Below are 20,502 nucleotides of genomic sequence, written 5' to 3' on the forward strand. Positions count from 1 at the left end.
CTTTTGTGTCTCAACAGGATGAATCCCTCCACATGAAACGTGTTTAAATGTAAACATGTCAACGCTTCCTTCAGACGTTCAGCAGTATGGATTGTCGTGTAAAAGCCTTCATAAGGAAACTAGAGAACTTGTCCATCTCAGGTAGATGCTGTACAGTAAAAACACCTGCTGCATAGAATTCATGTTTGTCTGATGTAAGGTTGACAGGAATGGTTGTATTTTTAGATTACCATGGCCTGAGCAGTCCCGGTCTGACGTGCTATTTGAACAGCGTGCTGCAGGTGCTTTTCATGACTGAAGACTTCAGGGAAGCTGTGAAAAGGTTTGTCAGCTTTGTCTCGTCTTTGAATCTTCAGCCATGTGGAAATGGGGGAGAATCTTTTTATTAGACCTGGTCCGAGTTTCCGGTTCAGTTTGGAAACCACGTCATACCACTTTGGTATGTGCTGGTTCAGAGAGGGAGGGAGGGAGCGACACTTGCTTCATCCAAGCCTAGAAACACCAGCACAGAGCAACATTCAGGAGCCAGGTTTTAAGCTATGCTCATAACTAGCCTTAGATCTTTTCAATATTGACAGCTGGTACTATATATCCCAATAGCAGTAGCATTCATAAGACCTATTTGATGTGTGATTTGATTTGTTTATTTGATTGGATCCCCATTAGCAGCTGCACAGCAGCTACTAATCTTCCTGGGGTCCCCCGTAAGTTCACATACAGTGATGAAAAAGTTCAACTAAAATACAAATTATAATGATAAGGAAGGGCTTACACTAGGGCTGTGCGATTAATCGGATTTTAAATCTAAATCGGATTTATTAATCAAGACGATGTTAAAAAAAGGAAAATCGGAAAATCGATTTTCCTTTTTTGCAGCTGGCTGCATTACAGACAGCTCGTCTAGTCATCTTTGTTTGGTCAAGAAAATTTTAAATGTTGTCACTTTACTAAACTCAAGGAGGATTTACAGTATGCACTTCATTCCCAATAGGGAAATTTGTTTGCTATTTTTCTTTAAAAAAAAAGATAAAATATTTGAAAAAATTTATTCCATTGTCTTTTGTAGTTTTACCAAAAAAATCCAAATCGAAAATCGGGTTTTCAGAGAAAAAAATCAGGATTTTATTTTTGTCCAAAATCGCCCAGCCCTAGCTTACACTAATGATGACAGCAACCATTGCAGCAATAATTAAAACTATGTCTGATGACATTTCAGTAGCCTCTTGAAACCGAGTTTTGTTAAGAAAACAGCGTTACTCTTGTTTATTTGGCAGAGTTGAACACGAGCTGATTTCTTCCTCCTACAGTAAAGCAGCTTCAGCACAAGATGAAGTCTGCAGGATCCCCCATATTTCTTCTATATATTTAAATAAGAATTATTATTATGACCAAATGGTTCAATTTTAGTCTTATCAGACCACGTGACATGTCTTCTTTTACCCGTGTGTGCAGCTGTAAACTGTAATCTGGCCTTTTTAATGGTGCTTTTGGAGCAGTGATTTTGTAAATAAGGATGAACCAGACTTGTGAAGGTCCACATTTCCTTTCCTGATCTTTTGTTTTAGTTGACATCTTTGGACTTTCCTGTGATATCATGTGCTTGACACGAAAATGTGATTTAAGATTAGTTTCATCCACATAAAAGGACTGTTGTTTTAAGCCATAATAAATAATCTGCCTGTGCTTCCCTACATCTCTTTGTGCCACTGATGCAGCAGTAAATATTCAACCAACATCGACCTCCACCTGAGAGAGCTGTTTGTTGGTTTGGAGAGAACAGAGTCGGAAACGAACCACATTACAAAAAAGTTGGGCATCACAGATGGTAAGATTTGATTAGAGATTCATCCTGTCTCAAAGGCAACAGTGATTTTTTTGTTTTCACTCCTCACCTCTCCTTTCAGTTTACGAACAACGTGATGCTGCTGAGTACTTTGAAAAGATCCTGTGTGAGACGAGTCCAGAGGCTTCCAAGGTAGGGGTATATCTGATATCTATGTATGTTTAAGGTACAGTCAACATGGATCTGAACTCAGTGGTAGAAAAAGTATGATAAAATAGAAAAAAACAAACAAAGTACTTTGTTCTAAAAGAAATATTAACGCACCCAGTAAAACTCCTTCACTGAAATAAATCAACACTTTATGGTTGTGGATTATTCTACAGGACAGAGTCGATCATCAGTGAAAAACAATATTGTTTCAGACTAAGAAATGTGGACCCAGTGACACACGCTCAGCTGTAATTGCTCTCTTCTCTAGATATTCAAGGGAGATTTGAATCATAAGACCACATGCCTCGTGTGTGAGAAGAGCAGTGAATCCAAAAGCGGCTTTTGGATTCTTCCGCTCGCAGTGGATGATTCGCGTCGTAAAACCGTCAATGTGGTACTGGGATTTCCCTCAACCTGTTGGCCACTTGTTGGTTTTTTTATATATTAAGTGTTGAAATGCAGTAGCTGAATGAACAAATCGATTCTGTTCACAGAAACAAGGACTGGAGGGTTTCTTCAGGGTACAAAATGTCTGTGGGGACAACCAGATTTATTGTGAGAGCTGCAAAGAAAAGCAAGATGCTGCCATTGTGAGTCGTATATATTTGATTTATGAAAGCATTTGTGTACATAAAGATGGCTGGACCTTTTACATACAATTGTTTCCACTATGTGCTCTAGGAATGCAAGATGACGCAATGTCCGGACGTTTTGACCCTCCTTCTGAAGAGATTTACCTTTGATTACAAGCAGAGCCGCTATGTCAAGCTTTATAACAGAGTCGCTGTGGCCCGACATTTACACATTGCGGTATTTTACGCTGTATTCACCAAGTGCTTCAATTTGACATCATTGTCCTTTAAAGACAAATGTGTTGACAATTTATTTCTCTGTAGAATTGCCGGTACAACCTTTATGCTGTCGTTCACCACTGGGGTGATCTAACTGGAGGTCACTATACTGCTGATATCAAGTCTTTTGAAACTGGGGACTGGTATTCCTTCAATGACAGCGTTGTTAAACGTGTAAGACTATATTTTCATCCCCACATACTTAAATGTTAAATAACATAAAGAGTCAACATTTATCTCACCAAGATTTGTTTCAATCCTCCAGGTTGGACAACTGTTTGAGCCAGGAGACGACTGTTTGAGGTAAACACTAGTTTACTCAGAGATGACAGATGTCAGTGATATCCATCCTGGTTGTGTTGACTTTAACGCCTTAACTGTTCTTAATTCATTTTCGCTTGAGGCAGGTCATGCACAGCCTACCTCCTCATGTACAGAAAGGGTAAGTTTGCAAATGTGCTGTAGTCTACTTCGTGGTTTATTGACTTTTGATCAGCTTTTATTTTTTATTTTTTGAATCATGTCTCTGTTTTCTGTCAAAGTGAATGAGTGACTCAAAAAGACTGGTGGAAGTGACCGGGAAGCTCACTCAGTAAAACTGGATGTTGCGGGTGAAGAGAAACGAGATGAAGAAAAGCAAGGACACGCTCTGGTTTCTGATTATCAAAGTTGCAGACAAGGACTTTCAAAAATGTGTAACAGAGAAACATTTAATGACAAACGTAAAGACCTCAATGGAAAGTTGAACCACAGGACAGAACTGGGGGAATAGCAACATGGAACTGGGGTGCATCAGACAGTGAAGCAGATGGGCAGCTGTGTGATACAGGTGAGAAAAAGAGGTTGTAAGAATGGAGGGACCTCTGTGGGACATTAGAGGACAAAACATGTTCAGTGTAGGGAGGATATTTGAACAAGAGCAAAACCAAACACCAAACGATTTCCCCTGTGAGAAACATGTTGATATGATCAGAAAGAGTGAAACAAAATCAGATTTAGCTAACCACTGCTCTACAAGGAACGCAGTCAAACCTGCACTGGCTACAGTTGTGAACATTTACTAGAAGGTTGGTGTAAATGTAGGAAAAGAAGGAAAAACTAACAAAACCACAAAATCAATCAACTTAAATGTTTTTGAAGACAGTAGCTATAATTTGGAGGCTTAAAAATTTAGAACACGGGGTAAAAACTTAGGAAAAATACTAAAATATATGAGAACAAAGGAAGAAGAGATTCCTTGAAGTTACCTTATAACAGAGAAGAGCTTTTAGTTGATAAATGGTTTTTGGTTATATTTTCCCTTCAGTTTAAAGTTCAATCTGCGTCACATTTGATAAACTTTATAATGTGTGCTGTCATACAGTGGCACCGATGCGCTGATCAGCACTTATTTTCTCTGCAGTGATGTACGTGCTCTGTCTTGTTAACGGTGGATCAAGTGGAATCTTGGTTTGTTTTGAAAAATGTGGTCAAAATGTGGTTAAAAAAAAATGTTGTAGCCCCCAGATAAAATCCCAAGCCTAGTGTCTCTCATGTGACAGTAATTTAGTCAGATTAGTGACACAAACGGAGAATGTTTTACTACAAGCAATACATTGACTTGGTTTTGTCCTGAAAGAGCAGCTAAGGACTCACAGGGGATTAACCTGTAGTGGGAACCAGGCACCTGGAAGATTTATATTTGACACTGATATGAGTTTGACAGCGGTCTGCCACTTCTCCTTTTTCACCCTATATTCTTCCAGTTATCTTTTGATATGAAAGCAGTAAAAGCAGTGTAGCGTGTGCTTGTCCCGGCTGTGAGTGTGATCCACGATTTAAGTGTTGTGCAGCTGATGTTTGGTGCTGGACTGAATCAAAATCTAAATAATTGAAGTTCATTCCCTATCTCGTGTTACAGTGTAGTCACATTTCTTGATAAAAGTTGTCAAAAACTGTGAACATCAAAATGTGACCGTGTCCTTGAGTGCAGCTGCTCATCACCGATGTGACTGATGTTTTATTTATACACCGGAAGGACAGGAGAGGTTTATGACATGGTCTGGTTGAAGTGACACTTTTTTGTTGCAAATACGGTCAAGTCGTCTTTAAATATATGACGGAAGAGTTTTCAAAGGTTCAACTGAAGATAAAGGATACTTATGAATCAGAAAAGTAATGTCTGTAATGTTGCTTTGATTGACATTGAAAAGTAGGTGTTGTGCTGTCTTCTGTAGTTTTTTTATTTTATTTTTTTATACAGTATATATATATGCTATTGTTAATATCTTGTTTATACTTTTCTATTTTTTTAATGGTGAGTAAATAGTTTTTTTTGTTGTTTTTTACTATAGTGCACAAATAAAGGTAATTTCCCATTGTTTTCCTTTCTTTTAAGTTTCTTTTCATTCCTATTAGCTGCAAAGTGATAGAAAGGTGAATGTTGCCAACACTTAGAGAACCAAACGTTCACGTTGTCATGAGGTTTTCCAAAGGTTGCTTGAGATGGTAAGGTTAGCTAAATATCAACACAACTGCATGGGGACAGTCTTCAAAGCTGGCAACAAAAGAGGCGTTAGGAAAACGTTCAGAGAAAATTGCAACCAAAAGCTAATTCCATCAGGAAAACTCAAGTCTGAAGTCTTTGGTTCAGGACCATGTTCCCTGAATTTATTTCCACACACACACTTACATCCTGCAGCGCTCCACTGTAATGCAATAGCTACTATACGGTATGTACAATTATTTGTATACATATTGTTTTCACTTTAAATTCTTAAGTTTGTCCTCTGCACACAGAAGGCAAAGTTACCGACTCCAAATTTCTCCTAATAGTTTGTAGTTTTGATAAAAGATATATTTGTTTTTAGTTCTGTTTTGCAAATCAGGCCAGTAAAGCTGATTCTGATTCTCTTGGTTGTTTTCAACGTTCAGGGTTATTAGCCTTAAACTGGTCACATAGGTGATACATGACTGTCTGTCTTTGCAACGATTCTGTGCTGCACTAGAAGTGCACAATAAACTGTACAATAAATAGGAAATGTAGAAGGTTTGGTTGTTGTTAATTTTCTTTCAGTTATTTGAAGAAAAGGAAACCCGGTTATATCTGATTTAACCCACTAGATGGCGCTGTGCGCCCACAGGAGGCCGCCCAGCTTGATAGGGCCGAATCAACGTTTTTAATATGTAATATTTTTTATTCCATATTATTTTTTTTAAATGCACAATAAAGAAGTAAGTATAACATGGATTCATGGAAACGTGAAGGAATGAAAATCAAACATAAACCTGTTTTACACTTTTCTAGTGAAAGTAAAAGCCAACGGGATTTGTTTGTGAGTAACACATCAGTGCTTTAGGCATGTCCAACAGAAACACCTATTTCCTGGTACCTTAACTTCTACAGCCTTTTATACAAGGGTTTGGATGAGCTCGATCCAAAGCACAAGGAATAACTTTGTTCCCCCAAAACCAAATGATAGGCCTACTGCTTGGCAGTTCTGTGGATTATGTTTTTAAATTTCATATAAAAGACTGATTAAATCTTTTTTTTTTTTCCTTGTTTGCTCTCTAAACGTAAGTAATTTTGGATGTCTGCTATTCTAAATAAAACTGATTGTCACCAGTTGTCAGAACAGGATCCAAGTTAATTAAACTCTGCTTTAATGACCACATAACCAAGATGCAAGAGACGCTCTTTTATTGTCCTTCAGATTTTCAGTTTAGGCATTATACATTTTACAATTTACAATCAGAATCTCAAATGACAGAAAAATGAGAAAAATCACAAATAAAAATGTGTTAAACATAAAAGCAAAGCGGGTGGCAAAGTAGTCACATTTTTACCTGTGAAAGCCACTAAATGGTTTAATGATTTAATGTTTTATTCAGGAGTTTCCTGTCCACGGATCAGTTTCATTAACATGATCAAAATAAACCATGCCATGCTGCAAATGAAAAACTATACAAAGTAATCAAATGTCAAGTTTGCATTTGAATTGTATTTTCTGATAGGCTACAATAACTTTTCTAAACCTGTGTTCGATTCTGTTTGGATCCTTCTGTTAAAACACAAGGGAAGAGAAGAGATCGATTTGGGAGCGAAGCCAACCTCCGTAAAAGTAAAACAAAAAAGAAAAACATCCCCAGCTTAACACAAGCCAACAAGTTACAATACTTTGACAACAATGCAGCTAAGAAAATAAATTAGAGGTGTATTTAATTTCCAGAAGACAGGCATAATTGATGAGTATTTGTGAGTACTGGTGAGTACCTGTTACTATCAATTAGACGTACGGTAATAATCTTGTGAGTCAGCTGTTTTGTTTCTTTTTTTTAGTCCCAAGGTGAAACATCCAGATTCCAAACCAGATTTTTCCACCTTTCCAGCATCCGGCTTTTTGTTCTGTAGTTTCGGGGATTGCTTTTTCTGAGAAGCTTTACTTCTCTTCTTTTCATCAGCTTGTTCTTGTTCATCTGACTTCTTTTTTCTTTCAGTGTTTTCATCGCCTGTGTTCTTCTTTGACTTTTCGTTTTTAAAAAGTCTGAAAAAACGTTTCAGCCATCCACGTTTCTTATTTTTAGAACCAGTAGCTTCCTGTTCCTCCATTTTCTTTACTTCTGGTCCCTTCTGTAAGGGAAGAGGTTCCTCTGTGATCTCATCGTGGTTCTTGATTACCTGGTTTTTGGCTCGGTTCTCCTTAGTGATAAGTGCATCATCAACTCGTCCTTCCCTATCCTCATCTACATGATCCCTCATCTCAGATGTTTTCGCCCTTTGTGACTGGTTATTAACTTGCATCTTTGGTTTATTTTCCTCCCGCAGCGTCCTCATTTTTACCTCCTTTGAGCTACCAGTTTCCTCTTTACAAGCCAGGGGATTTTTTTGCATGTTCTGCTCCCCAGAACTAACGCTTTTCTTGCCTTCTGTATCTTTACGAGAGTCATGCCTTTCTAACTCCCTAACATTTGTTGAAGCCAGGCCCTCCGCTTCAGTATTTTCTTTCTTTCCTTCAATCCTCCCTGCATGTTGCTTCTCCTTTTGTCCATTCTTGCCTTCCTTGTCTTTTTTTGCAGGAATTTTTCTCTTCTCTCTAGCCCTCAGCTCATCTTCTGTCATTTCTGCATATTCACCTTCTGCTTCTCCTCCCACGCCCTCTTCATACTTCGGTTTTTGTCTAGCCTCAGCATCATGGCTGCCACGCACACCTTTTCTTTCCCTAGAATCATCCTGGTCGCCGTACAGTCCAGTCCACTTGGACTGAGCTCCTTTGTTCGAGGCCTCTTCATCAGCTGATCTTTCTTCTCTGGCCTTTGAGCTGTTCTGTATTTCTATATTTTTATCTCTTGTCTTCATTCTCTTGGCTTGTGGCTGGTGGTAGTTCTTATTAGTGTCAGGTGGGAGAACTTCGTCGTCAGACACATCTCTGTTTTCTACGGATCCAAGACCTGGAACATTATCAGAATCAAGTTATACGATAAATTCAGATAAAGTACTAAAAATATATGGGGGCAAATTCTTGTTCCTTACTTTTCTTTCTGTAAAACAGAAGATAAGCCGTGTTCGACCTAGTAAATCAAAGTGAAAAAGAAAATGAAGTCATTTGATTTTGATACTCAGCAAAAACATCTGGGATGTAGGAACACTTACTTCTCAGTGGTGTGGTTTTGGAACATCTGCTTGTGAAGCTGTGATGAAATAAATAACTATATTTTCACATCCACACATAAAAGCATCCATAATGTTAGAAAAATGAGTCTAAAACAAGGCATTAAGAAAAGTGATCCTTCTTACCGGTGTGACGGTGGAATCATTGAATTCGTACCATCTGTCCTCGTCTTGGGACTTGATGGTTGCCGTGTAGTGTCCACCTCTCAGACTCCCGAAATGTTCCACAAATGCATAAATTTCATAAGTCTGATTCTGATTAGCAAAGAAAAACAAACGTAATAAACACAGGGATCGATATATCATTAACTTTACTCCAAGTAGACTCTACCTCAGGTATTGTCAGCATACGTGGAACAATCACAACACAGCTGTTTTTGACGAAGGACATCTGATGGTAGCTGAACTCAAACCTCTTCAGCAGCAACATCAAAACCTCCGGATGTTGCTTTATCTGGTATTTCTGGAAGAAGTACAGGTGTTTCAATAGTTTCCTTCAGGTTTTCCATCAGAAACTGTAGGATCCCTGCAGAGACGGTTTTTATTTATACTCACGCCAGCAGCATCTTGTTTGGCGCAGCACTCGTCACAGTATAACTGGTTGTCTCCGACAAATTCTGAAACCTTGAAAAAGTCTTGAATGCCGTGCACCTGAAAAGACACTCACGTCACTTGAACTGACCGTCCCAACGTGCTTCCCCTCAGCACATGAAGAGAGGTGCCAATTAAAACATCCCTCCAACAGATTCTGATTATCGACAGGTGCAGTGGTCATCTTTATTTAGTTTGTTTGACCAACTTGCATCTTAAAACACTTTCAGGGTTGCAGGTTGTGGGATACTTACCACCTTGTAGGCTTCGCCATGGGAATTCTTCAAGGCCAGAGGAAGATCCCAGAAAGGTGCAGGTTCATCGCTTGTGCTTAGACATTTAGAGCATTCGGTTGCGTGGACCAGGCTTCCCTGGAAGATCTGACAACACAAAGAAAGTAAACAAGTGATTGTTTATATCCACGTACATCCAATCATCATCCACACCAACCACACAATGATCTTTACCTGTGACGCATCAGCACTGGCTAGTCTTAAAATCTTCTCAAAGTACTCAGCAGCATCACTTTGTTCATACACTGAAGAAAGAAAATTGAAAAAAGGAGTTACACTACGATGATGTTTTTTAAAATGTTCAAAAACTCTAATCACGCATAATGATAAATAACTTAACACTTTGTCATTGTCGTATTCCTTCCCTATAAAGCCAAACTTAGAGTAGTATTGATTGTCTTTATTGATTTTTTTTAAATCTGAACAAGCAGACTATCTGAGCTTCCCTCTGTTAGACAGCAGGTGGTGCTTTACACATTCAAATAAAAAAAAAACAAACAAAAAATCCACAGCCTCAGCGCTGGTGATTTTCCTTGTCATATGTCTTGGAGTTGGAATAGATAAAAATTACTGTTGTGGAAATCTAGATTTATGTTATTCGAGGTGAAATAATATTTTGTTAATCTGACTTGTAATACTGTACCTCTCTCGATGCCCAGCTTCTTTGTAACATCAGTAGTTCGTGCAGTTTCAGACTTCAAGGCAGTGAACAGGTTTGTGAGTTCAATGTCAATACAAGGATTTTCATCAGTGTGGCTATAAATTAGAGAAATCTGATTTAGAGATTCAAAAGCTACATTCAATTAGATACCTGATGAGTTACAAATCACATGAGGCCTGAGTTTGTCACAAACCTTTCAGAAGCCATCCTAACTGCTTTTCTGAAGTCTTTGGTCATGAACAGCACCTGCAGCACACTGTTCAGGTAACATGTTGACCCCTGGTTTATCAAGCCATGGTACTTAGTATCTGCCAGAGATGGTAGGAGAACATTATTATTATTATATTTCACTTATTTCCCCCAAAAAACTGTTAATAATGCTGCAGACCGGTCAGCACAGGTGCCTTACCTGGAGACCTGCGGCTCGGACTCATGTCGATCCCTGGACTGCGCTCCTGCTCTTCTTTCTAAGTAATTTCCAGTGATATGTAATAAGGAGAGAGGTAAAGTTGGAATAAAATAAATGTAAATGCAGAACAGAGAGGACACCGAGCAGCGACTCTCGATGTAAGAGTCAGAGGTAAAAGTATGAATCTGCTGTGAGATAAAAAGCGTTAAACGCTTTCCCTTTCGTTTACTGTATTTAATGTTGCATTCAAGGAGTGTCCGAAATATCAGACTTTCCTCACGTCCAGCCCAGATTGCGATTTAAGGCGACGTTTTTTCGCGAGTTAGGACTACAAAAATCTGATTGGCCATTTGCTCTATTTCTCATTTCTTTAGGCATGCTGTAATGAAGAAAATGTATCTAGAGGCACGATAGTAATTCCAGTGTTTACCTATAGTGAATCTAAAAAAATCAAGTTGGCTAAAAGATAAAGTTGTTTGATATTACCAAAAAAAAGTGAGAGAAAAACAGGGAAACCCAGATCCTTGTTCACATGACTTCTTGTAAGTGACTGCAGAGAAAAATGAAAGTAAGAGAAACACAGAAAATAGGATAACAATCGAGATAAATGACACAGAGATTACTCAGAGATGTGCCAGGAATGTGTGTGTGTGTGTGTGTGTGTGTGTGTGTGTGTGTGTGTGTGTGTGTGTGTGTGTGTGTGTGTGTGTGTGTGTGTGTGTGTGTGTGTGTGTGTGTGTGTGTGTGTAAAAAGAAACAAATAGAGAGAGAGAACTTGTAATACTGCTGTGTGTCATACAGCACAAGCCATGAAGTGTGTTTCCTTCTTACTTTGAGAGCATTCTGTTGTATATTTAAAACTTGGTCAGTTATTCTAATTCTCTGAATTTGCTGAAATAAGTTCTTCACCCCCTTTGCCCCAGCACCGCTCACCTTCTTCATAGATATTCAAACACAGTTGAATATGAATTAGGCTTCATCTATAAAACCAATCAGCCCTGTTTATTTCAGGGCCGACACAGGGTTCACTGCTCTGGTTTAAAAGATGACACTTTGTAAAGATGTGATGTAATATTGTCATACATCTAACTCTGAAAACTCAGTCATTTTCAGCTATCAGCTCACATCTTTTCAGTCATGGGAGAGGCCTTGATGAGTGTGGATTGCATGTTCTGCAGAACAGATACAGGTGAGTGAGGTGTGCTTGTAGACAGATGCATAAACCTCCCCGTGGAACAACAAGACCACAATCAACCCAAAGCACAGAGGAGAGAGTGAATTTCTGTTGCTCTCTGTTTGGTGTTTCACAGTTACAGTATTTCAATTGCATGCCAGCAACATGCATATTAAATCATGACAATGTGATTCTGTAATCAAACAACAAAACCCACCAGTAAAAGTGTATATAATCTTTCAGGTAATAAATACAACCAGGTAAGCTGACACACATCTGGTTCCTTCAGCAATCATTCCACATGCACACCTCTGTCAAGAAAAACAACAAAAATATACATAATACAGCACATACAACATAATTCAATATAGTGCCATCATGTTTCGTGTTTATTTTTATATATTCCATTTATTAAAAGAAAAAAAGACCACATTCAGGGAATATGCGCTACAGGTGATCGCTGCACAAACAGATAATGAGATTTCATATACATTTTCATAAAAAACTTGGAAGGGGGGGTAGTGTAAATCTAAATGACAATTACAATTTAGGTACAATAAAAACATCTTTTTCTTGCCATTTTAACACAAACAGATAACCATTTCTTGACACTTTTTTAACTTTTATGACAGATATCTGCCTCTTTTCTCCCTTTTTTCATATTTGTGTGCCATCTATTTTGCTAAACAATGAATAAATGCTGCATTTTTCTTCTTTTGTGCTTATCTTTCTGCAGGGTTGACTGATGCATTTATCTTTTTTCATCTCACGAACATAGTTTTTCCATCTCTTGTAGGGTTTTCACCATTATTACTTTGATTTTTGCAACAATGATGTGTTAACCTGCCTCTATTAGCTACAGTGTCTGTTTGAAGGAAGCACTCCGGTGTGGCCTCACTCTTGCTGCTCTCTGATTTGTTCATCTCGTATCTTGGAGCAGCTCATATGTTTTCTCTTATCATTATGGTTCTTTTCTCACCAGTCAAGTCCTCCAAGTCTTCACTTTCACTGGAATATCAGTAATAACTCTCAGCAGCATCTCGTCTCTGCCTTCCTTTGTCTTCCTTCAGCTTCCTCGCTTGAGTGGGAAGAGTGAGCCCTCTGGATGCTGAAGTTTTCATTCACAATGTCTGTTTACTTTGCGGAAGTAGTGAGATTAGATGATCAGCTTATCAAAAGCAAGCAAAACTCCAAATGGCTGAATACTTAAACAGAGTACTACATGTATGCATTTGATTATTAACACATAGATCCATTGACAAGGAGGTAACAGTGATACTTTTGTTATCTTACCTTTCTTGTACATGAGAAGATATGCACTATTGGACCTAGTTAAAAAAAAAGAACTAACTTAATTGATCTAACAAGTGTACAAGTAGAATTTAAGGTGGATCTGAAACATCACATTCTGCCATTATAGATATATTAACTCTGAGAAACAAAGGAGAAAATGAGAGAAACCCTTCAAAATCCGCACTCTAGGGCAATAACAAGAAGCGCCAAAAGTCAAAGAGTCAGATTTTTGTCGTTTAACAAGAATCAATCTGACTAAACAAGTGAAGCTTGATCAATATCAAATGATGCTGCAGTTTTACCTCACATGGTTCTTTCCAGCCCCAAATGCAGGTCTGATCTGTAGAAACAAAGTACAATTAAAAAAATATCTGTTGTAAAATGGTTTACACTCTATTATGAACAGACTTACAATAAACAAAAATGAAACTCCTCACCTTTGTGACATTTATGTCACTGAAGTCATACCACTCCCCATTCTCAAAGGATTTGACTTGAGTGGTATAATGACCTCCTTTTAGATGGCCATGGTGGTTAACTAATGCATAGAGGTCATACCTGCACCTCTGAGGATGCAGAAACAGAAAAGAGACACTTATCCAGGGAAAATTACGAGTGAGAATAACTTGTTAGAGAAAAGACTACAACACACCTTCATGTTCACAGTCCGGGGGACATCCACCTTACAGTGAAGCTTGACGTAGCAATTATGCTTTAAGCTGAAAGTGAATCTCTTGAGCAGGAGGGTCAGAACCTCTGGATGCTTCATTATCTCACAAATCTAGAGCAAAGCATAAAACCAGTATTCATTTTTTTTACGGTAAAAAGGGGAGAGCCCAGTTTCAGGATATTACCTGCAGAAGTGGACACTCCCATCAGCTCCCATCTGATTTACTTACCATGTTTGTGGTCTGCTTTTTCTTGCAAAAGTTGCAGTACAGCTTGTTGTCCCCAATGACTTTTTCTCCTCTAACAAACAAGTGCAACCCATTCTCCTGTAAAACAAACCAACCGACTGTGTTTTGGTGAATATGAAAAAGTCATGATTTCCTGTCTTTATTAAATAAATGAATAAATAAAAGACATGAATGAAATCACAGTACCACACTGTAAGCCTGACCACTGGAAACGTTCATAGCCAGTGGCAAAGTCCAAAAAGAGCTCCTGGATTCCTCATGCTCTTTACACTTGAGGCATGTGGTGATGTGGTTCAGCTCTCCCTGGAATATCTAGACACAAAAACAATTATATTATTAATGTATTAATGTAATTAATGATCTGGAGGCTGGTTGAAGGAATATCAATTACAAATATTAGTAATGACCATTCTAAAATATTACTCTGTTTCTTAATTGTGACCATTCAAACATATGTATCATGAATATAGTCTCTTTAAACATTTTAGGCCTTAATTTGAGCGTTTAGGGCTTGGAAATGCCTGTTGGATTCTGGGGGAACCGTGTTGTTAGATGTGGAAGTCAATAATCATCAATAAGCCAGGATAAGGAGCCAAACAAAAACCAAGAAATTAAAGAAAAGTGAAAAAGCAAAACCCTGACAAATAACATTGTTTTACTGTGACATGTAATCAATTGAAGCAAGATAGCGTTAATTGGAGAAGTTGGAGTTTTAGATCCATCTGAGGTCTAAAGGCTGCTCCACTAGTCCCACCTACTACCTCCACTGAGACACTGGATGTTGTTGTTTTTTCTTTTTGATCTTTTTTGCGCAGTGACCCCACATACAGTCATTTACAGTTCATTTCAGAAAACAGGCTGTGGCTAAAAATAAGGCTAAAAAATAAATGATTGAAGCAGAGTAGCATCAGATTGAGCACAGAGACGTCTACAGGTACAGAGAAACCACACAGCTAAATTAAATGCTTTAACTAAATTGCTGATGTACTGTTATATAGTTCAAAAGCTTTTACCTTGGAAGCTTCTGGGCTACTCAGACTCAACATTTTCTCAAAATACTCTGCTGCATCATGTTGTTTGAATACTGAAAGTAAAAGACAAAAAAAGAAAAGAAATCTTTGTGAAATCAGTGTGTCTCAAGATGCTGCAGAAGTTTGACATATAAGAACCAAATTTAAGATAAGCAGCAACACAATGCTGCAAAAAACGTTACCGTCTGTGATGCCCAGCTTGTGCGTGACATCATGTGTTTTGGCCATCATCCGCTGTAAAACTGTGAACAGTCTTCCCACGTAACAGTCAAAGCTTGTTGAATCTCTACTGCTGTGATACGAAGAAATAAACAGAGTATGAAGGAATTTTCTGAATTTGTAAACATTTAAACATTTTGCTCTTTGTTATTGCTTTATATGACAATATGGTAAAAGAAATCAAATGCATCCTTTTGTACTCGTATATGTAGAGCATATCACTCATTGATTAGTAGGAATGAGGCACTAGTAGATATGAGTACATGTAAAATTTGCAGCCTGTGAAGAGTCATCGTTGCTTTTTATTCCAGGACAAGTAATTTAAATTGTGTCTTAAATTTTGTTGTTGTGTATTTGGAAAATTTGCTTAATTGACGCTGGAGTTATCATATGCAGTGGCCAATGTGTCCCTTTACAAAACTGAAGTCATTCCGAGTTGGAACACATGCTTCAGTTTTCTGAATAAGAGAAGACACCTGAAACATCTTGTTTGCAAGGCCCAGAAGGTTCCACCTGCTGTAATGGGTCCAAAAAACATCCAGCTGTTTCATTAATATTAGACCTTTAAGTGTTCATTCCTTAGATTTTACTTTTGTCTTTTGGTATATTTTTTTGTTCCGTATGACTGTGAAGTCAAATATATTTTTTCTCAGGTATCAAACCTTATCACAGCCTCCCGGTAGTCCGCAGTCATGAAGAGCACCTGAAGCACGCTGTTCAGGTAGCATGTAACACCTGGGCTGCTCAGTCCATGGTAATCTAAACAAACAAAAGTTAATGTGTACATTTGAACAGTAAGAGAAAAGGGAAATATTGATTTGATGTATTTTTTTTACCTGAGATTGTAAACTTGTCTAGCTCCTGTCTGAATCTGTCTAATATATAACTCATGATGACGTTTTGTAGAAAGTTTTACCTGCTGGAAAAACAACAGACAGAGCTGATACAACACCAAACAAAACGAGCTCAAAAGTTAATAAAATGTATATATTTGTTTTAATAATGTTTTAATAACAGGTTTTTATGTGTGAGAGACTGTACAGCTGTCTGAAGTCACAACTGTCAAACCCTGCAATATCGCACCACCTTAATCATGTTTGGGACCGTATTATATTATAATTATATTAGTCTGTAGGTGCGCAACTCAATGAGCCATTCAGGTTTTTGGATATAGTGACGTCACATACGCATTTGAGCTTAAACAATACAGATTTCGGAGGTTACTCACTCCTGGCTTTGGAGGATTTCTTTACTAATAGCATCTACGTATATTGCTGACTGAAAAAATGCAGCTTCGCATTCATCCATGACGGTGAAATACGATGTGTACACATTACGTTTAAAGCGAAAGTAAAAGTAGAAAAATAAACAACGCAAAGCTAAAATACATGTTTTTTTGTGGTGATACATGATTATTGGGGGGATAAACACGAGGATACTCACCAACAGCCACTTGGTTTACACTGTGAGTCCTGCACACTTTCACTTTCCAAACCAGTGAGACGTTGAAGGAGGCGCAGTAGAGCCGTGTAGCCATGGGGAGGGGGAAAGAGGTACCCTTCCTATTTAGCTGATATTATATATATATATATATATATATATATATATATATATATATATATATATATATATATATATATATATATATATATATATATATATATATATATATATATATATATATATATATATATATATATTCACGTTTTCTTGAATACACAGTTATAAGTAGTGTTCTTTTTTCTTAAAACTTATAAACAAAGCAACAGTTTCTTTTGTAGTGTCCCCCATAATCAAGTAGAGTTCAACTTTCTTATAGAAAAATATGTATATGTACAGAATAAAAATAAAACCAACTTGGAAATGACTGCAAATGATGTATAATGTCAAAACTTTATTTAGAAATTGTTTCATATGTTACATTCCAGTCTTCATATCAATTTTACATTTAAACACATTGTTCACCTACAACTAATGCAACTCCTTGTCCACTAAAGACACACAAAGGAGCAGTTAAATCACATATTACGAAACATTAAGGGTTAAAGTACTTGGATAAATATGATAAGATATGTCAATTCCATGAGCTACATGCTTTCCATGGAAAGATCAGAAAACATAAAGTACCTATAGTACATGTATTGGAAAAATTACATGAAGGAATTTGCACAATTCATTTGGAAAGATGTATTTAAAGCAACATTCTCACAAACAACACACAAAGATTATGCCAGGTTGATGTTTCCATGGATAAACTTTGTTGTGATTTTTCAGGGATAATAGAAATTACTACAAGGTTAACGGTTCAGTCTCACAAGAAAACCTGGAGAAACATTGACAAGACATGTGAATATGCAAATAAGCATGTATTAATATTTGAGGCAAACATGCAATTTTTAAGTTAACTGTAACTGACAGCGATGGTAAAAAGTCCCTCAATATTGTTGGATGTGATGAGGTTTGAACTTGGATTTGTGGCACAATAGTTTGCAGTTTATATTTTCCACCGGTTAGTCTAACATTGCTCACATTATTATCTCTGCCATACAGGTATAGAGGTCTGTCTGGGGGCGACACCACTGGAGCACGGCTTGAAATGGCTACTTGTTTTCAAACATTCAGTACTGACTTTCAGGCACACAAAACAGAACTCCACTTTGCATCGAGGACAGAAAATGTTTTTACATTTTTTGGAGCTGTGCTCCAGCAGCGAGCCACAGGTGGGACAGGCCCGGATGGAGGGACATCCGCTGACATCCTTCACAGACTCAAAGACGATATCTGGACAGTTTTTCAGTGTTTTGAGTGCCTCGTTGAAGCAGTTGTCATTTTCGCAGCGGTCTGTCCGTGGCTGTGGACCTTTCCATTCCCCCAAACACTGCCAGCAGAATTCGTAAGCTCGTCCCTTCCTTGCTGTGCAAAATTGGCAGCGGACACTCAGATTTGATTCATTTTTTCTCGTCACTGAGAATTTGCATCCAGGACACTGGGATTGTGAAAGAAAAATGAAAACTGAGAATATCTTTCCTTTCAATTCACTTTTTTAGTTACAAGCAAAAAACATCTATCAGACTTTCAAAAAATGATGATGATGTTAGATACTTACTGATTTGAAGTCAAAGTAAACTTTGGAAGCATTGAGGCCCACTGTTCTTTCAAAGTAATCCCTTTCTTCAGGGGTCAGGAGAGCCATTTTACGAACCTCCACGTAAGGCCATTCCTTACCACAACCATACACGGCACACACAAATTTGCTTTCCCCCTTTAAGGAAACATTGACAAACATTTATTCATCAGAATTGTTCATGTAACAAAAGAAAAATCACTTTATACTTTTTTTTAATCCCCAAACTCAGTTAATGGGCAAAGTTTGAATGTTAAGTCATTAAGTGTATTTTTCTGTACAGCTGAGTCACCATCCAAACAACTGGTGACTTCATCATCAAATTAAAGTCAACACTTCTTTTTTGTTGCAAAAATGTTCCCAGTGTCTTAGAAAGTCATAACAGAGAGACTGGACACGTTTAGTTGTGTCGAAAAAACATGCAACTAATCACATAAATTGATCTGCCTATTTGTCATCTTTGTCAGACTGGAGAGAAGTTAAACCTCAGTGTTTGTTTATAACTGCTGCACTGCTCGGGAAAACGAAACTAACTGCTCCAGATTTAACATCTTTCTGGTGATTTTTCAAAGTCTTGTTCGTGGATATTTATTGTTTAAAATGATGGAGAAGTGATAACTCACGTCTTCCAACAAACGACGGCACCAGTTGGTGAGAGATGTGGGAGTGACAGCGTGACCACAGGACATCCGCGCTCTCGGAGACGAGAAACCTTCACACAGAACTGAGAAGACAAACGCAAATGTACCAGACACATAAAGCTTCTTTGTCAGGCATTGAATATAATAAAGGCAAATGTTAATCATCCATAGTTCAAAATCAGTTTCAAATAAATTACATATGCATTAGCTGAAGTATAATTCTGATCCGATGTTGGAAAACCAAAACCACGCAGGCTGACTTACAGTCTAATTGATCCTCTTCATCCACAATCGTCAAAGTGCGGTCGTTGCGGTTGAAACACTTCTCCGTGTTTGAACTCATGTTGCTTGCTTTGGTTTCTGCTGTGAGACCCGACAAAACTGCTGTTGTCCAGCGTCTGAATGTGATATTTACTCTAAAAATTTACTCTTTCGATTTCGTTTCTGAAGAGTCACGTGACCAACTCAGATGAACCAACGACAGTTTTAAAGGGGAAACTTTCCCACAGGGTGCGACTAATTTAATACAGTAAAACAGTGAATATGCCGAAACCTCCCCCTCTTACAGTCGTATCCGTGTGTTCTGGAGTTTGTTATGTGTTATTTTGCATGTGCCGTTTATTAAGAACCCAAAATGTTAGATCATAATCGCTAAATAACACAGAGCTGTTTTTTTAGTTCATCTTATAAATAGTTTATTCTAATGTACTGGGAAGTCTCATAATGACAAAATGGACAATTCGCTTGGTAAAGCCTGCCATAGGTTTATTATTGCTTGGAAATGTAACCCAATGGGGGGTGTGCATAACTCAATAGTAAATAATTTACACTGTTACCGAAAAAGTTTGAATAATTTTGTTCTCATAAATATTCCTCAGTATTTAGATCCTTATAGACTAATGGGACTCTTGTGTGTGGATCAACGTGACTTCTTCATAAAAAGTTTTGAATTGACAGACTAGAAAAGCGTTTTATGGACATAGTCTATTTACCATAAAGTAGTGTTTGTGTAGCTAAGCAGCACCCACCACCCAGGAAGACAGATCAGCACCAAGGACAGCGCCCACTGCTCTGCTCCAACACTTATTTCATCCGTGTTGTGGCATGTGGGAAAATATTCCGTTTGGTTGTCTTTATCATGTTAAACTTGGGGTTTGAGTTTCTTCCCCAGGGTTTGTTTTGTTTAATGTGTGTAAATCTGAGGTCGCTCTCTATCTTGTGCTAAACTCTGCTGACATCTAGCGGTCTTCCAGATCACTTCACACACACTTTTGGAATGACTTTTTATTTCTATACAAACATTGTTTTTATTTGTTCTTGAAAATCTTTTTAACTGGGGGCACAATAGACACAATACTGTATCATCAAGGAAGATGAAGTTAGAGACATTAAAAAAAACAATAATTTTAATAACAAGCTATTACATTCTGTACAAGGATAGAGTTCATAAGACTTGAAGCAGCAAGAATCAGGTCCAGGAGTCTGTTCCTCTTTTCCTCTTTGTCCCTGAGTCAAACTGCCAGTCCTCCATCAAGACGTAACACCATCTGGATGACAGACTTGTGCACGATGCCGTAGTCGCGCAGCAGCCTGGAGTCCTGGTCCAGCCTCGTGGTCGCAAAGATCAGCTTCATGTCGGTCATAGTCTTTTCTACACA

The 20,502-nt window shown here is 37.9% G+C and overlaps 4 protein-coding genes across 6 annotated transcripts; 1 reads left to right on the forward strand and 3 right to left on the reverse strand.

Annotated features, from left to right (window-relative positions):
* The first annotated feature begins 15 nt into the window (after positions 1-15).
* LOC133420202 (ubiquitin carboxyl-terminal hydrolase 47-like) lies at positions 16-4,539 on the forward strand. Of its 2 annotated transcripts, none has more exons than XM_061709806.1 (11): positions 16-141; positions 226-322; positions 1,716-1,825; positions 1,905-1,975; positions 2,262-2,387; positions 2,488-2,583; positions 2,675-2,803; positions 2,890-3,018; positions 3,110-3,147; positions 3,252-3,286; positions 3,387-4,539. In XM_061709806.1, the coding sequence occupies exons 1-11, from the start codon at positions 87-89 to the stop codon at positions 3,395-3,397; spliced, it is 897 nt and encodes a 298-aa protein (XP_061565790.1). In that variant the 5' UTR covers positions 16-86; the 3' UTR covers positions 3,398-4,539. The 2 variants fall into 2 exon arrangements, with proteins under 2 accessions (XP_061565790.1, XP_061565791.1); XM_061709807.1 differs by having other exon boundaries at positions 1,719-1,825.
* An 835-nt stretch (positions 4,540-5,374) lies between these two features.
* LOC133420484 (uncharacterized) lies at positions 5,375-10,162 on the reverse strand. Its single transcript, XM_061710177.1, has 8 exons — positions 10,019-10,162; positions 9,550-9,620; positions 8,823-9,462; positions 8,618-8,746; positions 8,474-8,511; positions 8,354-8,391; positions 7,442-8,271; positions 5,375-5,380 (listed from the first exon to the last, which is right to left on the reverse strand). The coding sequence occupies exons 3-8, from the start codon at positions 8,919-8,921 to the stop codon at positions 5,375-5,377; spliced, it is 1,140 nt and encodes a 379-aa protein (XP_061566161.1). The 5' UTR covers positions 8,922-9,462; positions 9,550-9,620; positions 10,019-10,162.
* Positions 10,163-12,092: 1,930 nt separating this feature from the next.
* On the reverse strand, positions 12,093-16,598 carry LOC133420337 (ubiquitin carboxyl-terminal hydrolase 2-like). 2 transcript variants are annotated; one of them, XR_009770598.1, is made up of 10 exons: positions 16,523-16,598; positions 15,916-15,998; positions 15,742-15,838; positions 14,843-15,152; positions 13,812-14,141; positions 13,565-13,693; positions 13,350-13,478; positions 13,215-13,252; positions 12,913-12,947; positions 12,093-12,756 (listed from the first exon to the last, which is right to left on the reverse strand). XR_009770598.1 is itself a non-coding variant. In XM_061710016.1 (10 exons), exons 5-10 carry the CDS (start codon positions 13,812-13,814, stop codon positions 12,649-12,651), a joined length of 435 nt encoding a protein of 144 aa, XP_061566000.1. In that variant the 5' UTR covers positions 13,815-14,141; positions 14,843-15,152; positions 15,742-15,838; positions 15,916-15,998; positions 16,523-16,598; the 3' UTR covers positions 12,093-12,648. The 2 variants fall into 2 exon arrangements, 1 of the variants encoding a protein (XP_061566000.1); XM_061710016.1 differs by having other exon boundaries at positions 12,093-12,749.
* An 853-nt stretch (positions 16,599-17,451) lies between these two features.
* LOC133420280 (uncharacterized) lies at positions 17,452-19,340 on the reverse strand. The gene is made up of 4 exons (XM_061709936.1): positions 19,109-19,340; positions 18,827-18,927; positions 18,186-18,341; positions 17,452-18,065 (listed from the first exon to the last, which is right to left on the reverse strand). The coding sequence occupies exons 1-4, from the start codon at positions 19,185-19,187 to the stop codon at positions 17,613-17,615; spliced, it is 789 nt and encodes a 262-aa protein (XP_061565920.1). The 5' UTR covers positions 19,188-19,340; the 3' UTR covers positions 17,452-17,612.
* Between the last annotated feature and the right edge of the window lie 1,162 nt (positions 19,341-20,502).

The sequence above is a fragment of the Cololabis saira genome, chromosome 20, assembly GCF_033807715.1.
Source record: "Cololabis saira isolate AMF1-May2022 chromosome 20, fColSai1.1, whole genome shotgun sequence".
NCBI classification, from domain to species: Eukaryota; Metazoa; Chordata; class Actinopteri; order Beloniformes; family Belonidae; genus Cololabis; species Cololabis saira.